Source organism: Vipera ursinii, assembly GCF_947247035.1.
Source record: "Vipera ursinii genome assembly, chromosome: 6".
Classification (NCBI taxonomy): Eukaryota; Metazoa; Chordata; class Lepidosauria; order Squamata; family Viperidae; genus Vipera; species Vipera ursinii.
In genome coordinates, this window is record NC_139515.1 from 55848153 (window position 1) to 55872258 (window position 24106).

A 24106-nucleotide genomic window follows, 5' to 3' on the forward strand; every position below is an offset into this window, starting at 1 on the left:
GGTTGCAAGGGAAAATGACCGTGTGGGGGTGTAATCCAGGGGGCTGTGGGGGAGTGAAATTGTATCTTCTCTGAAGAGGTTATTGTGTAAGTTTATTCATGGGGGGGGGGAAGAAGAGCAAAATGGCACCTCTGTTTTCTACTGCTACCAGATGGTGTCTCTTTCAAGGGAAGGGACCAAACCCTGCTGCAATCACCCAGCAGACAGGGAATAAAAACCAAACACCCCGCCACACCCCTGCTGCCAATCCTCAACAGTAATGCTCACAAGGATGAAAACCTCGTGCGGGCAGGCAGTTATCTTGCTCGGTTGTGGCTTGGGGGGCACTTTTTTCAGTGCCATTGTAACTTTGAACAGTCACTAAGCGAACTGTTGTAAGTCGAGGACTACCTGCACTTCATCACTTTTTTCCTTTTATTTTTTGTCAGCAAGTTTTTGACACCTTGCTAGGCAACTGGTGGTACTCGGATGTTGCCATATCCTAAAAGTGGTACAATGGGAGAAAAGGTTGAAAAGCCCTGAAGTAGAAGATACGCGTTTCTATCAGATAACTGAACATTCAAAAAGTTGCCTGAAAATATTACAAGTAGTCCTTAGTTTACAATGGTAATTGGGATTGGGAATTCTGTTGTTAACCATCATGTGACCATATTGCTTAGCAACAGCAATTCTGGCAGTCTTGGTTGCCATTGTTAAACAAGGATCACATGGGTCATTAATCAGGTGATCATGATTTCCAACTTCCTCATTGACTTTGCTTATGCAAAGCTGCAGGGAACATTGGAAATTGCTATCATGTGGCTGTGGCTTGCTGCAACAGCCAGAACTCTTAAGGACCCCTTGTAAATCCTTCTCATTCAGCACTGTTGTAACTTTGAATGGTTGTTGAATGTATGGGTATAATCCAAGGACTAACCGTACATTTCAGTTTCTTCCACATCTGGAAATCTAGCTCTACCAAGAGGCAAATCCAATTAATTCCTTTTATTTAATCAGTTTTCATTTTAAATTCAATGAAACTAGACACCATTTTTAAAAGTTTTAACTATTTATGTCCCACTACTAGATGTTCTAATTCTTTAATTCATAAGCTGTAACTTTGAAAATATCATTTAATATTTTATACAGATAAGATGTGCATTTAGTTTTGGACATCACGTCCATTAGATGAAAATATCTCAGGTTTTTTGGAAGCAACCAAACTATCAGGTATATATTGAACTGTTAAAATATTCTTGATTTGATTATCTGGCAACTGTTGTGAAATAGGGAAGTAAAATTATATTTGAAATCAAGAAAAATCCTTTAAAATAATCACAGCAAAGCAATTGATTTACAGTATGTGATTCCTGATGCCACCCCCAATTCTAGAAGATTATTTCTATCTATTTCTCTCTCTCTCTGTCTCTCTCACACACACACACAAACAACACACACACATGGACGCACATAGCATCTAAATGGAGTCTTCCATAAAGTTAAATTTTCAGTCTACAGGGCCCAAGCATAGCTGCTTAGGGTCCCAGAAATGAAATTTTCTATGTGATGACAAAACAATTGCCCTGATGGAAATAGGTAAAACTTTCTATCAGGGCCCAGAAGTATTGATAATGCTAAATTTTCATTCCACATAACTATAACCAGTGAAGTACCATACATTTTTGCTGATAAGCCCATTCACAGATAAGCAAATCCTCAATTTTTTAATCAAAATATTTGGAAAAAAATGTGCTGCCCATGGGTAAGTGTCATGCATTTTTCATGGTATTTTGATTAAAAAGATGAGGTTCTGTTTATTTGTCGATGGACATAGAAGCATATTTGCACAGGAAATACAAGTACATTTTTTAAAAATTACCAAATATTCTCATGGAAAAACTTAACCTGATTTTTGAGTGCATTTTGGCACCTAAAATTCTTAGCTGATCCATGACTATATGTAGTATAAATTAATAGTATTTATGGAAATTTGCTTTTCCGTTCTGTTTTTAGAAGAGCTGATTGGAAGGTACTCAGATGGAAGATAGGTCATATCCAGTGAATTGCGATGCTGAAGGAGAAAAGTTTTTACCTATTTCCATTAAAGTCCTGGTAATTGTTTGGTCAACACATAGTACAAAGTGAAAGAATGTTTCATTTGTGGGATCATGAACAATTAGGCCTTGCAAAATGAGAACCAGAAGGTGGAGTCAAACATTTTGTGCTATAAATGAATGGGGAATCATTGAAGATTACTATTGATACACAGAGAACTTTCTAAAATACTGCAGAAATAGTTTTAACTAATTTTTTATGTGTCTTTCTCAGAAGAAGGCTCTAGCTGTCAGTTCTTTTTTCTAATATAGAAGGAGGGAACTTTAGTTCATGATAGAGAATAAAAGAAAAGTTATCTAATTTAAATGTATTTATTTTTATTTTATTGGATTCAGCTACCACTTCATTGAAAACAACTGGTGGCTCACAATATCAAAGAAAATTTTAAAAATACAGTATAAACAAGGTAGCATCTGTCCAAGTAATGCACTGCATATACAGAAACTCATCTAATGGGTGCCAGCATCCACTCCACCCCAAAGCCTAGGAGAATAGCAAGGTTTTCAAGGCTTTCCAAAACACCATCTCAGGGGAGAGCCTTACAGATCTCTGAAAGTATCTCATTCCAGAGGACAGGGTAAGTAACTGAGAAGGCATGCTTCCTGAGTTCCAATATGTGGCATTGTTTAATTAGGGGGATCCAGAGTACAGCAAATCTTCTCCTGGAGGTGTGTGTGTGGCTACTTTGTCTGAAAATACAGCTTTTTTAAGAACGAGAAAGTTTTTCTTTTAAATTAATGATTTTGGTGGATGAAAGCAGAAAACAATTTCCTCTTATGTCCCTCAGCAGTTCTCCATCCACAGCATTATTTGTGGGTAACTAGATCTTCCCACTATGACCCTTTTTAGTGTTAAAGAGGCCCAACTCTCTCTTGATGTTTGGAAATTAAGTTGAAGAACAGCTAAGCAATGACTGAGTTTTAAAACACTACTACAGGAAAAGGAGAATTATTTAACTAAATGAATAAGCTGGAAAAATAGAGGACAGTTATTTTGAAACGTTTTTTGTATTCCTGTTTACTAAGTATTTTCAATGAACATCATATGTAGCTAGGTGGCAGCATTCACCTATATTTACTTGATTCAAAAAAACTAAGCAGGAAAATCACCAGTAAAATTCTCAGGTTTGTTGTATAGACTGTAATTTTTTTAAAAAAATGAAACCCTGGAAGGACAGTAAATACGTTCTTATCTTTATATACATATAAAAATAATCTAAAAGATATGTTTTCTAATTTTCAGTTAATAATTTAAGGAAGGTGACACTGTGTTTTCAGATTAAGTTACTTTTATAAAAAAATTGTGTGATCTTTAAAAATTGACAAGAACTCGGGATAATCCTATCATTCAGAAGTTACTTTGAAGCAATGAATTATAAGGAAATACAGGTAATCCTCAACTTTTAACTATAATGGAGCCTGCCCATTGTGGTTATTTCACCTTAATGACCCCAAATCCCACTCTCCCTGTTGCTGTTGTTAAGCAACTGTGAGTTCTTTAAGTACAGCACATAGTGTCTCGGTTGGGTGGGATCTCAGCTCTTCTTCGGGAAGGAGAACTAGCCACTCTGTCCCTTGGCCTCTATACATTATGGCCACTACCAAAATGGCACCTGCTTCCAGGATGGCACTACACAGCCTCTGTATAGGAAAGCCACACAGGAGAATGGCTGCTTCCCAAAGGAGATCTACAAAAATGATAAGTCGACCTAGCCATGATGGAGGAGGGTGTGGGCAGTGAAAGCAGGCTGAAGGTTTGAGGATTATAATTTAAGGATTATCTGTATTTGAGGAGAAAATAAGTGCATTTTTATTATAGAGAGGAGTGTAGAAAGTGTTTTCTTCAAATGGGAAAACTCACATTTCAGAGGTTTTGCCAAAATTATTGCATTAGCTATTTCACAGCCAAACCAAATCTGAATTGCTTTGGTTATTCCAGTTTTTCAATTAAAAACATGTAGGAAATAGAGTAACATTCCTCCCCTCAGTAGTCCCAGTGTTTCATATACCATTGGCACTCCTGACCATTAGCCAATGGCTGTTGTCTTTTTCATCAGCTGCTACAGGCATAGTACCTGTGTTTCCCAAATAAGACCGGTTGTTATTATTATTTTATTATTATTATTATTATTATTATTAATTATTATTATTATTATTATTAAAATGCCTCCAAAAGAGGCACCAGCTCTTATTTTCGGGGGATGTCTTTTATATCACTTCCGTCACCAATAGCCCTACCCAGCCGGTCCACTTCTTCTGGCCTGTATTTTGCAGTTAGGCCTTTCCGGAAGGCCTATGCAGCCAAATACTGAGCCATGGATTCAATCCATAGCTCGGTTCTTGGCTGCAGAGGTCTTGCAGAACCGAGCTATGGATTGAATCCATAACTCAGTTCTCGGCTGCAGTGGCCTTCTGGAAAGGCCTGTGACTAAGAAATGCAGGCCTGGCTGCAGAAGAAGTGGGCTGGTGAGGAGAGGCCTGGCTGCAAGGTAAGTGGGTGCGGGGCACATCAGACAGCTCCACACCCTCAGTCTACCTTGATTTTTAGGTGTGTGCCTTACCCCAAAACTAGGGCTTATTCTTGGGGTAGGGTTTATATTAGGCCAAACCCCAAAATCAAGCTAGGTATATATCCTACTCATTCATCCTTTGCCTCCTTATAAAATAGTCACATTTCACTCCAGTGTGGACCAAAATATCCAGAATGTGGATTTTAATTCAGGGACAATTAATCCAAAACCAGATGTTCCATTTCTGGAACAATACAGTAGGTACATGGAATGCTTTGTAACTTTGTAAAAGAATGCATGAAATTCATTATATGGAGTTATTCATTTCATGGCTGTGTTGTATTGTAAAAATCTTTATTTACATGTATATCTTAGCACTACAGTTTAATAATACTAGTAAAATATCTCTCTATAGAAAGCAACAAAGAAAACAGATAAGTCAACACTTGAACAGGATGATATAGATATAGCAGAACTCAGTAATGAAGAACTCAAAGATCAACTCCTGAGATATGGTGTGAATCCAGGTCCTATTGTTGGTAAGCTAATATAATAAATACTAATATATTTGTGTTTGTGTATGAATGAATGAATATGAATATAAAAACTGAAGACAGAGAAACGTAGATGGAAAAGTGATGACAATCTGTGTTTTTTAAATATTTGAAATTTCAATAGGCAAAGTAATTATATAAGTCCCAATAATAAATAAAATAAATTATGTTCTATTGTGGATTATGATACATGGTTACATTCACTTCCTCAGTAATGCCCAAATCCATGTTGTTATTAACTACTGAAACTAAGCTTGGCTTGTATCTGTATTATTGTGCTGATCATGTAAGATGCTAATAAACATCAGATGTTTACAATTGGAAATATTTTATCCTTTCAGGTTATTTCACATATTGCTAAGAACTATTTTCAAATATAGAAGCATAAACTGCTTTGCAGAATCACTCATCAGGACTTAAATAAGAAACTGCTTGTTGACCAACATAGTATACAATTGTATTAAGATACATCACCAATAGTATAAAAGTGTACTATTTAACCACAGATGGCAAGTAAACATTTGCTAAGTGAGTTAAAACATTATTTTAGTAATTTATTTTGTATATATACTTCCATATTTTTTTACTAGAATTCTACACAACATAGGTAAGTTTGTTGAAGTAGGCTTTGCCTAACCATAGCTTCTCCAAAATGTTCCTTTCTTATATTCGGCTTTCTACATTATCCATTAACAGAATTAATATACATAATATAACATTTAAATTTTAAATACAGGTTAACATAAATTATCCTTTAAAAAGGTAGCAAAAGAGATATATCTTAGCTGCACTTCTAAGATCTAAACTAACTTAACACAACTCCAAAAGAAGTTTATTTGCAGTATTGGAATCAGTGCAGAAAGAACCATTCTCTTGTGTGCCATATAAACAATTTCCTGCCTAGGAACATCTTCAGAATGGTCTCTCCTGCATCTCTTAATATCAATGATCTCTGTCAGGACCCACCCCAATCTACGTCTTAGGAAAGAAGAAGTCTTGGAGACAGGATTGTCCAAGCAGGAACTTTTACTAAAACATGATTGTCAGTGGAAAATCTAGACAGGATCTGGAAACTGTGTCGCAGATTGATACTTTTAAAGTGTTCCCGAGTAATTGAACTATTAGACATAACTGTGTCACTTTTGTCACCTGGGAATCCAGAAACAAAGTTTAAGGAGCATCTTCTAATAGAGCACTTCCCCTTTTAGTGGTTGTGTGGTTTTGTTCAGTCCATTTGGTCAGTCCCAGATCAATTAAGGTTCAGGTGTCAAAACCTTCCATGGGAAGAGGGATGTTCCATGCCTTTATGACATTTACTTCCTCCTCTTCAGATTCCAATTGGAGATACAAATCAGAATCTCTCCCCCCCTTTCTTTGTTCTTCTCAGGCTGTCTTTGATGACAGCCTCCAGGTAGGCTGAATAAACAACCTTGCATCTAATGGATAGGGATGGCCAATTAACATCCTCTCTTCTCCTTGGGAATGGCAGAATCCAGTGAGGGGTGTGAGATTCGGGGGTATACAGATAGGGATTTAGGAATGGGATATTTATTTATTTATTTTATTTTATTGGTTTTATATACCGCCCTATTCCCGAAGGACTCAGGGTGGTTTACAGGGCAAAGTTAAGCAATATGTTAAAATAGAGTTAAAATAAAATTAAATAACAATTAATAACCCAAAAAGTTAAAAATTTAAAACCCCTCAGTCCAGGCCAGATAAATCAAATGACCAGGTTTTTAGGTCCCGGCGAAACGAACGAAGGTCGGGGGCAGTCCGGAGATCCACAGGCAGATCATTCCATAGGGCAGGTGCACCCACAGAAAACGCCCTTCCCCTGGGGATCACCCGCCGGCACTCACTGACCGGCGGCACCCTAAGGAGGCCCTCCCTGTGGGAGCGCACAGGACGATGGGAAATTGATGCTGGCAGCAGGTGCTCCCTAAGATAATCCGAACCCATGCCATTTAGGGCTTTATAGGTCATCACCAGCACCTTGAATCTCACCTGGAGGGCAACCGGAAGCCAATGCAGCTCGTGGAGTAGAGGTGTTACACGGGAGTATCGGGAGACTCCCATCACAACTCGCGCGGCTGCATTCTGCACCAGCTGAAGCCTCTGAGTGGTCCTTAAGGGCAGCCCCATGTAGAGAGCATTGCAGTAGTCTAACCGGGAGGTCACGAGCGCATGAGTGACTGTGCGTAGGGCATCTTCGTCCAGATAGGGCCGCAACTGGTGCACCAGGCGGACCTGGGCAAAAGCCCCCTGGTCACGGCTCCTATATAAATGGATTCTGACAATCTGCTCTCCTATAGATGTTAATTACTACAGATGGTCAGTCCTAAGCTTTATATGATTAATAACAATACTTTAAATTAAACCTGGTAAATGATTTCAGTGTAGGGTGTATGTACTGTATGTTCTCTGTAACTTGTACAGGCTTGCAGACCATTGCTGTATTTTGTACGAATTACAGCTTACTAATATTTCAGTTCTGGGATCATTTCATATAATGTATATCGCAGGGGTCAAATTAGGCTATCAAAGCAGGATTGACTATTGGCAATTATAGCTGATTCAGGAACAGCTGTAATTGAACTATTAGACATAACTGTGTCACTTTTGTCACCTGGGAATCCAGAAACAAAGTTTAAGGAGCATCTTCTAATAGAGCACTTCCCCTTTTAGTGGTTGTGTGGTTTTGTTCAGAAAAGCTGAATTCCAATTATACAGCTATTTTCTACTGATGAATGCTACTTGTATTTTACCTAGTTTGTTTGTCCACATCTAGCCCATTCATGAACTTAAGCAGTGGTTATTGGGTTGCTTTTTTAAAACTAAATAGTAATAAGCATCAGCATGTGGTGGGTACCTGAAATTAACATTGAAAATCATTCTAAGAGAAAGTGAGGCCATTAGAAGAATAATCAGACAGTATATTTACTTAGTCCTAGAACCCAAAATATGCACTCTCTCAGTTGGCAGATTGTTAGATCTAGTGTTGGAATTCATTTAGACCCCAACCATTCCTCTTCATCTTGGAACTGCTAGAAGGACAGAGGTAGAAGAGATTATTTCTTCCCTCATCCAAAACAAATGGCAAATTGAATGTGCTCTTGAAAAGAGCTATGGAAGGTTGGATTAGGTCAATAGTTAAATGTGAGACCATCACAAATTCCTACAGATTTGAGCTATGTTAAGTTTAAAAAACATTACAATATACCTTTTATTCAAACAGTCATAAATCCTGGTCCAGAATTGACATGATTTGGATGACATCTGAATTGAGGACAAGTATGCAGGAGATTGAGATAGAACCAGGTACATGGGCAGATCACAACCCCTTAAAAATGACATGGAGAGGAATACTAAAAAAAATAAGATGGGCTTTGAATCAATCTATATTAAAAAAGAGAGAATTTATAGAGCTAGCAACAAAAGAAATGGAGTTTTTCTTTAAACAAAACAAAAAAGAAGATACAACCTTATAAAACGTATGGGATACAGCCAAAGCATATTTTAGAGGTATAGCTATAACACATGACAAGAAAAATAGAAAAGACAACAATACATATTACGGTATTAAGGGAAGAATTTGAAAAGTTAGAATTAGAATTGCAAATGAATCCGCAAAAGAAGATTCTGAAAAGAGAAATGGAAACAATAAAACATAAATTTGTTGGATTCAGAAAAATTGGCACAGCAAATAAAAAGAGCAAAACAAAACTTTTTTGGAAAATGCAAACAAACCAGGAAGATGACTAGCTTATAGACTTAAAAAACAGAAGGAGAAGAAACTGATAAAAAATTTAGTAGACGAAAAAGGTTGCCTACAATTTAAAAATGAAGAAATAAAAAAGATAATTAAAGAATACTGTAAGAAACTATATGATATAGAAGAAATTCAAAGAGAATGATTCAATACCTGGAAAAAAAATAATCTTCCAAAAATTTCAGAAACTTTTAAGACTATGTTAGAGGAAAAAATAAAAATGATGGAAATAACAGAGGCCATAAGAAGACACAAAAAAGAGAGAAAACACTGGGGCCAGATGGACTACCAGCGGAGCTATATAAATCTTCACAAGATAGATTAAGTGAACCGTTGAAAGACGTGTGCAATGAACTTCTGTTGGAGGCTAAACTCCTAAATGTCACAAACGTCCTCCGTGGGATGAAGTCGGGAACCAACAAGCAGGAATGAGTAACAGAGGCTTTATTCTGCACAAAAATAAGTCAGCGCTGCGAGTGATGGTGGTATAGATGAGGATATCATCTAAATACACAACCAGGTGTTCATGCAACACCTCGTTAATGAGTTGCATGAATACCACGAGGGGCCCCTGCAGTCCAAATGGCATAACCCGAAATTGATAACTGCCTAGCGGGCAATTGAATGCCGTCTTCCACTTGTCATCCTGCCTAATGCGGACCCGGTAGTTCTCCTGCCCCCCGCCCGTAGGTCTAATTTGGTCTGATTTAGTGAATATCCTGCCCTTTGCCAGGTGGGCCAGGAGGTCCTTCATCCTCCATGGGATGAAGTCAGGAACCAACAAGCAGGAACGAGTAGCAGAGGCTTTATTCTGCACAAAGAAAAAGTCAGCGGCATGACCCCGCCCCCAGCCCACAAACCAGCATCCGGCAATAACCCTTTATAAACCCTCCTCCTCCCCTGTAGTACCTTCCAGCAGTGCGATTCCTAGCCGGCTGCTATGTCCCACACTGTATTGAACTGTCTTCCTCCTCTGCGCGTCCTGTAAGGCTCCCCTCCCCATGCACAGCAGGCCGCTCGACAAGCAGGAAGAGGAAAAGCACAGTTCCGTTCACTGCTGCCTCATCTTGAATCGCTGAGAGCCCTCCACAGCTTGCAAAGGCCCTGGCAGATGGGAAGGCTTCGCTTGTGAGCCCCAATCCTCCGAAAGCCCCGGCAGCATTGGCAGGTAGCTCCACGGCCCCACTGGGATGGGAGGACGTGGGAGGGAGGCTGCAACCGACCCTGGCCCCTGCTGACGAGCTTTGGGGCCTGTGGCAGTGGCCGTTTTGATGGTCGGGAGGGAGGCGGCAAGCCGTTGCGAAGGTCTTCCCCCCCCCCCCCATTGTATGTCGGGCCCACAGGGCTCGACACTAAATACATGGATAGAAGCAAATATTACCTTAATACCAAAAGAAGATTCAGACTTGACAGAGATAAAAAAATTACAGACCGATATCGTTATTAAATATGGATTATAAAATTTTTACTTCAATAATAGCAGAGACACTGAAAAGATTTTTAACTGAATGTATACGTTCAGACCAAAATGGTTTTTCACCAAAGAGACAAAAATAATTTAAGAATGATAACGGATGTATTCTGAGTTACATCCAGGGAAACAATTAATTGGCACTAATATTTTTAGATGCCCAAAAGGCGTCTGATAATGTTTCCTGGCACATACACACTATTTATGTGTATGTGCATGTATGCATATTTGTATATGTAAGGGAAGATTTTTTTTATGTCCTAGGTAGTTGCTTGTGTAAACTGCATGCTTTAGACCAGCGGTCCCAACCTTTCTGGCTCCATGGACTGGCGGCAGCAGCAATGGGGCAGGGGATGGTTTTGCACGTGCAGCGTAGCTCCCACACATGTATAATTTATGATTCAGCAATTAAAAATAATGTACTTTGGACAAAACTTTATAAATATGATTAAAACAATACAATAAACAAAAGACGAAAGTGATTGTGAATGGAGATTATACAGAGAACTTTGAGATAAGAAAAGGTACAAGGCAAGGATATCCATTATCTCCATTGTTATTTATTCTGACCTTGGACGTTCTAAATAGAAATATTAGACAAGATACAGAAATTAAAGGACTAGAAATAAAAGGTGAAACATACAAATTACACGCATTTGCAGATGATTTGGTATTTATTTTAGAAGAACCTTTGGAGACAATTCCTAAACTACCGTATTTTTCGGCGTATAAGACTACTTTTTAACCCATGAAAATCTTCTCAAAAGTCAGGGATCGTCTTATACGCCGGGTGCTGAAAATTTAGGGACAGGGCTGGCTGGAAAACCTGGAGCGGATCTCCCATTTAGTCTGTGCAGGGAAAGCGGGACCAATTGGAGAAGAAGCTGCAGTCTGTGATTTTTTACAGGCTGGGGTCTTGGCGTCTTTCCTTTAAAGTTGAAGAGCAGCTGTAGTATATCCCAACTTGAAAGGCAGGTGGGGAAGGCAGCAGCCAGAGCAGCGGCTTAGCTCTAAGGACACATTTGACTCAGGAACTGGGCGAGCTGGCTGGAAAACCTGGAGCGGATCTCCCATTTGGTCTTTTTTTTTAAAAAAAAATCCCATTTATATCCTGCCCTTCTCCGAAGACTCAGGGTGGCTTACAATTTAAAGCACAAATCAATGTGCTTAGCAATAGCCTTCATTCTGTGTATATGCTTGTTTATTAGGGCTTTCACCCCCCCCAAGCAGCATTATTACAAAGTCAGCTTATTGCCCCCAACAATCTGGGTCCTCATTTTACCTACCTTGGAAGGATGGAAAGCTGAGTCAACCTTGAGCCTGGTGGGATGCGAACCTGCACTAATTGCAGGCAGCTGGTGTTACTTAAGGCTCTGCGCAGGGAAAAATTTAGAGTGAATTAGGAAAAGTGAAAAAGTGAATTAGGAAAATAGGGAACGGTTGCTGGAATTGGGTATGTGTAATTTAACAAAGAGAAGGGTGAGGGGTGACATGATAGCAGTGATCCAATATCTAAGGGGCTGCCACAAAGAAGAGGGAGTCAAGCTATTTTCCAAAGCACCTGAAAGCAGGACAAGAAGCAACGGATGGAAACTAGTCAAGGAGAGAAGCAACCTAGAACTAAGGAGAAACTTCCTGACAGTTAGAACAATTAACCAGTGGAACAACCTGCCTCCAGAAGTGGTGAATGCTCCAACACTGGAAGTTTTTAAGAAGAGACTGGACAGCCATTTGTCTGAAATGGTATAGGGTTTCCTGCCTTAGCAGGGGGTTGGACTAGATGACCTCCAAGGTCACCTCCAAATTATTATTATTATTATTATTATTATTATTATTATTATTATTATTATTATTAGTTATTGTTATTGTTTAATCCACTTGCACTGTTTTATGTTTACATGTTTGATGACAAACAGCCTTATGTTTATAAGTTACAGTTTTCCTACTAAGCACCTGCATGTCATAAGCATTTTAATTAAAATTACCATATTAAAATCAAATCTGATGTTTTTTAATTTTTATTTGGTGTGCGTTGGAAGAGGGGTAGTCTTATACGGCGAGTATAGCCCAAACCCTATAATTTAACAGGAAATGTAGGGGGTCGTCTTATACGCCCAGTCTTATACGCCGGAAAATACGGTACTAGGAAAGAGAACAGTATGGAGAAATAGCAGGACTGAAAATAAATAAAGGAAAAAACTAAAGTAATAGTAAAAAATCTTTCTGATAAAAAAAAGTCAGAAGAAATAGAACTACAAATAGTTAAAAGGTCAAATATCTGGGAATATACTTAACAGCAAGATGTTCAATGATAAAAGAAGATACCGTATATACTTGAGTATAAGCCGACTCGAATATAAGCCGAGACCCCTAATTTTACCCCCCAAAATTGGAAAAAGTTAGTGACTTGAGTATAAGCCGAGGCTGGGAAATGCAGCAGCTCACCTTATGCTCCTCTCCAGAGATCTTCCCTCAGCAGCGGCCGGCAAAGTAGCTCGCACGCGAAACAAGCCTGGCAGAGGAGCCGGAGCGGCGAGCAGAGGCGCCCGGCCCAGATCCTGCAAGGCCCGGCCGAGACGCGCCCCCAGCAGCGGAGCTGCTCCGGCTCCTCTGCCGGGCTTGTTTTGCATGTGAGCTACTTTGCCTGATGCTGAGAAGACGCGCTTGGGCACTCGGGTTGGTGTCAGTCTCCGCAGGCCCTTCTCGTTTCCAGGAACGTCAAGCGTGCTTGGCTCCCCACCCCCACAGCAGGGCAGGGCAGGGCAGAGACTTGCTCGCCCTTCTGACGGCCCTGAAGAGAAACGAAGGGCTTGCAAACTCCCCGCGAGAAGCTGGGCGAAGCACGCGGCTGGGCGAGTGTGTGCCTGCACGCGTATTTACGAAAGAAACGCTCCGAGAGTTCTTCTTTCTCCGCCCCCTTGGGGGGAACTCTAGCGATTGCTGTAGCCGCGCTTCTCTTCTCGGCTCCGAAAATAGGGATTTCTACTCTCTCTCTCTCTCTCCCCTCCCCACCCCGCATTCTCCTGCCTCTTCGATTGCGACAATAAAAGGGCGAAGGGTGCGCTGGTTTCTTCCTCCTTCCTCCCCCCCTCCCCTCCCCTCCCCGATTGTCAGGTGTGGCTTCGATTTTAGTTTTTGCCTATGGTGCTAGGGAGTTGCCAGTGGTGGGATCGTTTTTGGAGTTGCGTGCTTGGCCCAGAGGTGCAAACAAAATGTTTGGAAAAAGGGGGGTGAGGTGGGGTGGAGGAAGCAGTTTGCAAAGCAGCCGAAATGGGGGTATATAGAGGATGGGAGGTTCCCACCGAGAGAGCCAGCAGAGTTGTTGTCGAAGTGCCTCACACGCCTTTCCAACCACCAGAGAAGGGAGGAATAAGAAAGAAACACACACACACACACACACACACACACACACACACACCAGGAAATCGAGGAAGCTTGCGTAAGATCTGAAGGAGACACGATCGTGGGAAAGGCACCGAGCGTGCCGTGGAAAAAAAAGAAAGGGTGGACTTGGGCTCGGCTGGTTTCGCAACGGGAAATGGGAAATCCCCGCAAAAGATGCCGGGGTCGACAGCATTTTTTCTACCCGGAACAAGCAAACGCTGCCCCAAAACTAGGGCGTTTCAAGCCATGGCTTCTCCGGCAACAGTCGCTTAAGCTGCAGTTCATCCGGTTCCCCCAGCCTTTCCAAATATTCCAGGCTGGAGCATTCACTCCCTCCGCAGTTCCTCCAGCCATTACGAGCCGTTTCTGGTTAAGTTCAAACAAATACAAGCAGATTCAAGCCGTGGCTCTTTCCGCCCCAAAAATCAGCTGATCGGGCGTTTCAAGCCGCGGCGTTTCAAAACGGCCACAATCTCCCGGCAAGACCTCCTCTGCAGTTCCTCCAGCCATTACAAAGCAACTCTGGTCAAATTCAGGCCGTTTCGGTCTAATTCAGGCAGATGCAAACAGATTCAAGCCGCGGCTCTTCCACCCGAAAATCAGCTGATCGGGCATTTCAAGATGCGGCGTTTCAAAACGGCTACAATCTCCCGGCCAGACCTCCAGCTGCCTCTCGCCGATATGGAGGGCACCAACGCCCCCAAAAACAGGGACGACAAAGCAGTCTAGTCATCCAGCCCTAACGTGAAGGCATTATGCACTCCAAGGGCGCCCCCAAGACCACCAAACCACACCAAACTCACGGAGCTCACGGAGCTCAGCTCGACATGTCTGCCATCTTAGTTGAGCCTGTTAACAGACTTCATCAGTTCCAAAATCAAGATCACACCGGCAAGCTTTGTCAGTTGTCACTCGCGGCAGTACAAATACACTAGTACGGAAAGCTGGCATTCACTTTCGGGGGGAGGAAAAAAAAACACAACAATACCGCACGCTTTAAAAGATTGGAGTTTTGCAGCCTTTTTTCTCGGGCCCGTCCGCCACCTTTAACTTAAGGCTGCGCTCTCGATTTCCTGGTGTGTGTGTGTGTGTGTGTGTGTGTGTGTGTGTGTGTGTGTGTGTGTGTCAGACCCACGGGAATGGCTGGTAGGGAAGCGGCATTCCGGCATTCCCCCCCTTCCTGTGTGTCGAGCCCACGGGGCTTGACACACAGAGAAACGCAAATGCCGGACTGCCGCCACCTTTACTAGCCATTCCTGCGGGTCTGACACACACACACACACACACACACACACACACATACACACACACACACGAGGGGGAGAAACAACGCTGGACTGCCGCCACCTCTGCCAGCCCTGCAAGCCTCTGCCGCCCCGGCGTTGGTGGTCGAGCTCTTCGGAGCCGGAAGAGAATCTCCCGCAGGAGGAGGTCGCGGCTTTCTCTCTTGCTTCGGACTGCAAGGATTTAAACTCCAGGAACAAATCCCGATGGAAGGTTTTTTTAAAAAAAATACTCCTCCGGGTCGGACAGGGGACCCAGGCTGAGGTCTAGGGGTAGTGGGGGGGGGCTCGCAGACATAGATGGGCTCAAGTGGAAGCCAAGCAGCCCTCCCGAACCTGGGCTTCTGGACGGAGCAGCCGGGTGGTGCGTTTCAAAAAGCAGAAAAGTTGGATTTTGAACTTTTCAGCAGCGCATCTGCGCCCGCTGCTTTTATGACCGACCTGCCGTTTCCCCCCCTCCCGGTCCTTTCCCCCGTCCAAGCGGACGCTCTAGGCTCTTTGGGGGGGTGGGCGGGCAGGGGGGGGAAAGGAAGCGTGCCGAGGCGCCGCTCACCTGCGATCGGCGAGTGCGCTGGACTCGGCTGCGTGTCCCTCGGAGGGTTCAGATCATTCCGGGCCAGAGCGGCTTGGCGGGCGGGGCCGTTGGGCAGGCGGCGCGGTGCAGCGGGGGAGTCAGGGCAGCTCTGCCATGGAGCAGCTGGGGTGGGTGGGTGGGGGGAGGAGGAGGAGGAGGAGGAGGCAGAGAGGAGCGAGCGGATGAAAGACGGAGCCTCCCGTGGCTACCGCTGCTGAATATTGCAATGAGCCGCCGTCTCCCTATGACCGCCGGCGAGGGGATTTCATCAGAGCACGCAATCGGGGCTCCCCGCCCCTCGGTCCTGCCCAGATGCAGCAGCAGCAGCAAGACCACCCCCCCACACACACACACACCTCCGGTCTACCTTACGGCCCGGTGACTTGACCCCGGGTATAGATCGGAAAGAAGGCAACAGACCTGCAGAATCGCGGCGGCGCCCCCGGAGAAGCCTACCCCGAGGCTGCGGCCGATTTTTCCTTCTCCAGGCATTTTTCCTTCTCCAGGAAGTCCACCAGTCATCAAAGGGCCAAGTTTGAAGACCCCTGCGTCTACGCGGTATCTAAGAGCCGCCACCACCACCACCCACTAACCTCTCCACGGTGCCCCACCCCTTGGCTCTTCTCATTGCTGGAGCTCCTTCTCAGCGAAGGGGCAGGAAGGTCCGAAGTGCTCGACCACCAACGCCGGGGCGGCTACCGCCAAGCCGCTCTGGCCCGGAATGATCTGAACCCTCCGAGGGACACGCAGCCGAGTCCAGCGCACTCGCCGATCGCAGGTGAGCGGCGCCTCGGCACGCTTCCTTTCCCCCCCTGCCCGCCCACCCCCCCAAAGAGCCTGGAGCGTCCGCTTGGACGGGGGAAAGGACCGGGAGGGGGGGGAAACGGCAGGTCGGTCATAAAAGCAGCGGGTGCAGATGCGCTGCTGAAAAGTTCAAAATCCAACTTTTCTGCTTTTTGAAACGCACCACCGGCTGCTCCGTCCAGAAGCCCAGGTTCGGGAGGGCTGCTTGGCTTCCACTTGAGCCCATCTATGTCTGCGAGCCCCCCCCACTACCCCTAGACCTCAGCCTGGGTCCCCTGTCCGACCCGGAGGAGTATTTTTTTAAAAAAAAACCTTCCATCGGGATTTGTTCCTGGAGTTTAAATCCTTGCAGTCCGAAGCAAGAGAGAAAGCCGCGACCTCCTCCTGCGGGAGATTCTCTTCCGGCTCCGAAGTGCTCGACCACCAACGCCGAGGCGGCAGAGGCTTGCAGGGCTGGCAGAGGTGGCGGCAGTCCAGCGTTGTTTCTCCCCTTCGTGCGTGTGTGTGTGTGTGTGTGTGTGTGTGTGTGTGTGTGTGTGTCAGACCCGCAGGAATGGCTAGTAAAGGTGGCGGCAGTCCGGCATTTGCGTTTCTCTGTGTGTCAAGCCCCGTGGGCTCGACACACAGGAAGGGGGGGAATGCCGGAATGCCGCTTCCCTACCAGCCATTCCCGTGGGTCTGACACACACACGCACGCACGAGGGGGAGAAACAACGCTGGACTGCCGCCAGCTCTGCAAGGCTCTGCCGCTCCCTTCTCCCAGCAGCCTGTTCCGAACGAAGGGACAGTTCTTTTTTTTGTTGACTTGAGTATAAGCCGAAGTGGAGTTTTTCAGCCCAAAAAGTGGGCTGAAAAATTCGGCTTATACTCAAGTATATACGGTAACTACAAAAACTATAAGAGTGGACTCGGAAAAATGGAAAAACGTGCAATTGTCAATATTAGGAAGAATTGCTACAGTGAAAATATATTACCAAAAAATTATTTTTATTCCAAACAATACCTATAAAACTTGAGAAAAAATTCTTTGAATATTTAAATTCATTAATTTTGAAATTTATTTGGCAAGGAAAGAAAGCTAGAATTGAGATGAAAATGTTACAAGATACCAAGGAAAATGGAGGTTTTGGTTTACCAGAGTGAGTTTTATATTATCAAGCATCTGTATTAACATGGGTAAAAGAATGGATAATTCTTAGAAACAAAAGGTTGTTACATTTGGTGGGGCATGATTTACAATTGAGGTGGCATACTTTCTTATGGTACAGGAAAAATAAAATTCATAAATACTTCCAAAATTACTATATAAGAAATGCATTATTAACAACATGGGAAAAATAAAATATAAAATATATCCAAAAATTCCAGGGTGATTGTCAACAATGGAGCATTTGTACACCCAAATTTAGTTGACTTTGAAAAAATCTGGACATATAGAGATATTCTAAACTCTGAAGGGAATTTAAAATCTAAACAAGAAATGGAAAATCGGTATCAATTTATCATGGTGGGCACATTTACAAATGTGATAAAGATGTTAAACTATGGATTTTATAAGGAGCAAACTTTATTTGATAAGATATTGTTAACTTCTGATGAGAAACTAAGAAAATTTATAATATTTTATTAACTTTGAAAATGGAAACCGAACAAGTTAAAGAAACTATGATAAGATGGGCAAATTTTTTTGGATACAATATAGAATTAGAAAAATGGCAAAATTTGTGGGAAAGAAATTATAAACTGACAATGTCAACTTCCTACAAAGAAAATTTATACAAAATGTTTTATAGATAGCACTTGCCACCAGCAAGACTAGGAAAAATTTTAAAAACATGTCAGATAGATGCTGGAAATGCAAACACAAGTCAGGCACTTACTACCATTTTTGGTGGACATGTGCCAAAGCAAAGAGTTATTGGGAAAAGATACATGCCTGGCTTCAAAAGATGTTGGGAGAAAACATAGATTTTAAACCTGAATTTTTTAAATTAGGTATAATGCCAGAAAAGACTGGTAAACAAAGCATATATTTGACTTTGCATGTCACAATAGTGGCAAGAATTCTTTTTGCGCAGTATTGAAAAATGAAGGAATATCATCAGATGAAGAAATAATTTAAAAATATTAGAGTGTGTGGAGATGGATAGACTGACTCTGAGACTGAAAGAAAAAGAAGAAACGGAATATTATCAAACTTGGGACTTATTTTATTGATGGCTAGAGGAAAGAATAAAGGATTAGGAACTATGTGTATTAGCGAATGTAAACTCAGCACGTTTGTTGAATAAATACTATTGAATGTATGGGAAAAAATCAATAAAAATCTTTTTTAAAAAAACAAAAGTTTTAAAAACATCCCAGAAGTTGACAAAAGTAGTAACGTATCAAATTTGTACTGCATGTTGTCCAGGTCTCAACATAAACATTTCCATATTTTTCTAATGTGGAAAAACTACATGGTATCTCAGTGAATTCAATTCTAGGAAACTTTTATGGTTTTTTTAGCCTGTTTCACATAGATCTCAGATACATTAGGCCAGGACCTTTAGTCAGGAGTAAAAAAGCCTAATGGTGTTAAAAGCAGGAGGGAGTATCATCATTGTCACTTTGATTTCTTTTGATAGATTGCCAGCCAACAAAGAGAAACCAAACTTTCTGATTAATGCAGCCAAATGGCAGCTTTTCACCATATCTTGCCCTATTTTCACTATATCTTGCCTTATCTTTCCCTATTTTATTCTTTGCGCCCAGGCTGTTTACTGCTGTTAAGAATCTCTAAGAAGCCCAAATTCCTCTATGATTAAAGTCCCATTCCTTAAAACAGTATAGAACGTTTTCAGCTTTTGGTCTCCTTAAATCAGAGGTCCCCACCCCCAGTCTCTGGACTGGTACCAGGCTGCAGCATGCCAGAAACTGGGTCGTGCAAACATGCAAAGCACCATCCATGGGATGCAGGCAGCACACAAAACCATGCTCCCTCCGGTCTGCAGAAAAACCTCTCCCCACAGAACTGGTCCCTGATGCCTAAAAGGTTGGGGCCCTCTGCCTTAGATGCTTTCAAAACTAGTCCCTTTTGTAGTTTCAGCTGTGGTTGTTCCTCTCAGGGCACAAATCCTTTATTCCAGAGAATAATGACAGCATCTCCTGCAGGGCTTCCCAACCCCCAGTGCATGGACAGACACGGCCACGCCAGAAACCGGACCGCTCAAACAAGTGAAACCCCATCCGCGGGATGCAGGCAGCATGCAAAACCACACCTTCTCCGGTCCTCGGAAAAATCTCTGCATGGAACTGGTCCCTGGTGCCCAAAATGTTGGGGGCTGCTGCTCTACTGAGACCAGAGAGTCAAGAACCTCATTTTTACTATGTAAAGGATTGGACCATGACTCTTCTCCTTGTAATTATTTAATTGCCTTGATGTAGCTATTTTTAGTACAAAGTGCTTCTTTCTGGCAATTGTAAATAGGTAAATATATATTTCTGAGGGCTAAATTACTTTGTATAATAAATTTGATTTTATATAGGTAGTCCTTGAGTTACAACTGTTCATTTAGTGAACATTCAAAGTTACAACAGCATGGAAAAAAGTAACTTATGACCACTTTTCACACTTCTCACCACTGCACTAACCCCATGGTCACATGATCAAAATTCAGATGCTTGACAACTGACTCATTTATGACAATTGTAATGTTCCAGGGTTATATGATCACCTTTTGCCACCTTCTGACAAGCAAAGTCAATGGGGAAGTCAGACTAACTTAACATCCATGTTACTAACTTAACAAGTGCAATGATTCACTTAACAACTGTGGCAAGAAAGGTTGTAAAATGGGGCAAAATTCACTTAACAAAATTTTGGGCTCAATTGTGATTATAAGTTGAGGATTACCTATAATAATGGGTTTTATTTTGAAAGAGGAAATGGTTATATATAGAGCTGATTTTTCTATAAAACTTATTTACTAGAAAAATGCTGTGTGCATAGTTTGGAGATATCAATTGTGGAGCCATGGCCCAGATTACAATTCACATTTGAATTGTATATTATTATTTTTCTATCCAAACACAAGTGACCAGCTTTAGCACGCATTTTAAAAAACTGATCTATCTGTATCTTCCTTCCGTCATATATCCCTCTAGTTGCTTCATACAGACTGCCATTTTGCAATTGAAATAATTAAATTAAAAAGTTTTCAATATCTACCTACTTTCTGTAGGGTTATTTTTGTCTCCCTTACTACATTAATTTTGAATTTAGTTGTCTACCTTTTACCTTTATGTTCTCTCTCTTTCCCAGTATAGCTCTCTGTTTAAGATGAAATTTTTAGGTCCTTGGAGTTTCCTTTATAGCTTGTCTCATGTTTTGTCAAGTCTGCTGTGGGATTTCTTTTTAAATTTCAAAATAAAAATTGAAGGAGACAAGCTTTAACAGTTTTACACTCTATTAAAATATTGCTACTATATTCAGATTTTGATAAGTGAGGTAGTAATAGTTCTTATAAATGCACATAGAGGACCATAAATGCTGTGTCATGTAACCAATTTTTCCTGCTTTGTTGCAGCTACGACAAGAAAGCTGTATGAGAAGAAGCTACTGAAATTGAAAGAACCATCCCAAGAGCTAAGTTCTTTCATAGCCACACCAACATTTTCTTCATCAACAGAAAACAATAAGCAAAATGGAAATGATGATTCTGATCAGTTCAGTGACAGTGAAGAAGGTATAATAAAATACATGATGACTAAATAGCTTTAAAAACTATAATATTTTTTTTATCTTTTTGTATGCAATGAGAGTGGAAACATTCTTGGCCTTAATACATGCAGTGAGATTAGGAACAATAGATATAAATTCTACTACTTTATTTATGATGGACTACATTTAAGTAGTCATTCCTATCCACTGAAATAAATTAAAAGTAATCATTCTTATAGTCATCATTTTTAAAACTGCTTATTTTGTGCCTTCAAGTCAGTAGGAGCAGCATTGTGTTTGCTAATTAATTTTAAATGCAAATTGAATTACTGCATTAGTACAATCTTGTGTTTTCTTTAAAAATAAAACTTAGTAAAAAGATTTATGGTAAATAAGATTGAAAATATTTAATATTCCCAGAAGTTGATCCAACCCCCCCCCCCCAAGGAATTCATGATGCCACTTTATTGAATTTTCCATTCTGATATATTCCATGCAGAATGCATCTTTTGTGAATTTAATCTTTATTGCTACCAGTTTTCAGTGTATTTTCTAAATTGGAAAAATAATTGAACAATCTTTAAAAGTTCTAATAGCATTGATTAATAGTGACATTTTTAGCTGCAAAAGAATAATACATTTATTTACAGATCCTAATACAGAGTTCAGACTTGACAAGCAGGAACCACTGAAGAGTAAAACAAAAACTTCATTATCACTTAAACAAAGAAGAATTGCTGAAAATAACCAGGTATCACAATAATTTTCTTCAAAAGATTCTTTTAAAATGTATATTTCAAAATGACATTTTAAAACAACCTTAAATTTCTGGTGTAGTTAATATTTATTGCAAAAGTAAGCATACATCTGGTCCTTTAGCAAAAATGACTGGCATATAAAGAACTTATGGCAGAGTGCAATATTGCTAGCTAGCATTTTGATGTGATAAAGGAGAGGATGGGGAAATTTGTAATAAGTTTTTGAACCCTACCTATTTCTTTCATGCTGGTTTTCTGCTATATACTGTAATCTGAGTCGATGTTTTTAAATAACTTTTCTTCCTAACTGTAATATAATAAACCTGCAGGTACCAAAGTTTGTTCAAAATAAGGACAGTATTTGTGATCTAAACTAGCTTAATTTTATTCAGTGCCACCTCTTTTAATAAAATCTGTCTAATGTGGACACACTGTTAAGAGCAAGAAGCTGTTTTAACTGGAAAACAGTAATATAGCAGCAGTTTAATAAGATTGCAAAGAAGTTCATAATGCAATGCTGCTGCCAACCTAAATGCCAGGTAAAGAGATAAAGCAAATCAAGCCTTCTGAAATGTTTCATATAGATATGTTTATCTGAGGAAAACATCCAAGGAGAGAAAAAAATAACTTCAAAAGCTCCATTTGCCTTCCCCCCTCCTTAATTATCTTAATGGGAGAAGGAGATAATAGTTGTGATTTAACTCCCACATTCTCCATTATTTTTGCTTATTTGAAGCCAATTCTGAAACACAAAATGCCAATCACTGCAGGATGCTACAATAGTTGTAAAAATGAGGATTAATCATAAAGTTGGAAGGGTTTTTTTATACCGTTGTAACCTCAAATGGTAGTTAAAAAAAGCGAGGACTGCTGTAATTAAAAATTCAGTAGAAGAAAATATACCTCATTTTTAAATGAGATACTTCTATAAATAGAAAATTTTATTTTCTAAATATTCATTAAAAATTGAAAAATATAGTTCAAAACCAAATGTGGGGCACTAATTTTTTAAATTTAAATTTAGCTTGTGTAAAATATAACACATGAATCAGTCATATTCAGAAAACCTCCTGATATCTCTTCAATTTTTTATTATTAAATCCAGACAAAAGAATATTTCTCGTTCACCTTAACATGAACGTAGACTTCAGATAGTAGTTTTTGAAGTCTTTTGGTAGATGGCCACATCTAATCTATTAATTCAGGGTTTAATATCTCATCTGTATAATAGTTAGCTATAATTTGATTGTCCATTGTGCTATGCCCTAGAATCTGTTTCTGACTAGCAAATCTTATTAAGCTATCAGACAGATTTAATGCTTGCAAGGTTATTACCTCCTTTTGTAATCTATATATATACTAATATATAATTTCCATAGAATGAAGGCTGCAATCCCATTCAACTTTGCAATCATTAGCAGTCAAATTTAAACTTCTAAGGCTAAGTAGAATATGGATAAGATGCTGAATATTTTAAATTTAGTAACAGATTTAAAATCTACTATGGCTTGCTTCAGAAAGCCATTTAAAGAACTTATATTAGTAAGGCCATATATATTAGTGTCACAAGATCAGAATCCCTTTATCTGAAATTGAAAAATAAGTACCAGTGCAAGAAAAAGTATCAGCTAATGTATGTAATAAAAGAGAAAAAAGAGGTCAGATATTTAGATGTCCTACATTTTAATAATCTAAAACGAGTGTCAAACTGCTGGCCCGCAGGCTGGATGCATCATAGCAAAACTGCGCCTACCCCATTGCTGGCAATGCCAAAAAAGTCACGATACATCGCGACACGTGACGTTGTTTGACACCCCGATCTAAAATGTCTTTCACATCAAAGTACATACTTATTGTTAATGATATGTCATTAATTTCTATCCTGTGTTCATTGTTTCTCTGTAATACCATGCTTTTCTACCTAATATAGGAACACAGAATGATACATATCATGCACAATTTTCACGCAAAATACTACGGTATTAGGTGGGATAATCTGATTTCAAGATACAGCATTCATATGTTTGCTAATATGTTTGATGCTTAAATATCCAAGGATGGCATTACTGAGACATTCTGGAGAAGTGGATCTTCAAAAAGTGGACTTCTTCAGGCAGTGTCTAGGGAGTCTGCAAGAGTATCAAGAAGAACACCAAGGAAAAGGGTGACGGAAGGCTACTTTTTAATTTAGACCTTAATTT

General features: G+C 40.8%; 1 protein-coding gene across 8 annotated transcripts in view; it reads left to right on the plus strand.

Moving 5' to 3' along the window:
• The window catches only part of TMPO (thymopoietin), a 33864-nt gene that overhangs the window by 6381 nt on the left and 3377 nt on the right, over positions 1–24106 (plus strand). For 5 of the 8 annotated variants that reach the window (XM_083365617.1, XM_083365621.1, XM_083365616.1 and 2 more), the window contains exons 2-4: positions 5019–5142; positions 21014–21172; positions 21798–21898. In XM_083365617.1, coding sequence (XP_083221743.1) covers positions 5019–5142; positions 21014–21172; positions 21798–21898 — 384 coding nt within the window. Of the gene's footprint in view, positions 1–5018; positions 5143–21013; positions 21173–21797; positions 21899–23961; positions 24070–24106 lie in introns of all 8 variants that reach the window. The other 3 variants (XM_083365615.1, XM_083365618.1, XM_083365614.1) reach the window with 1 other exon arrangement.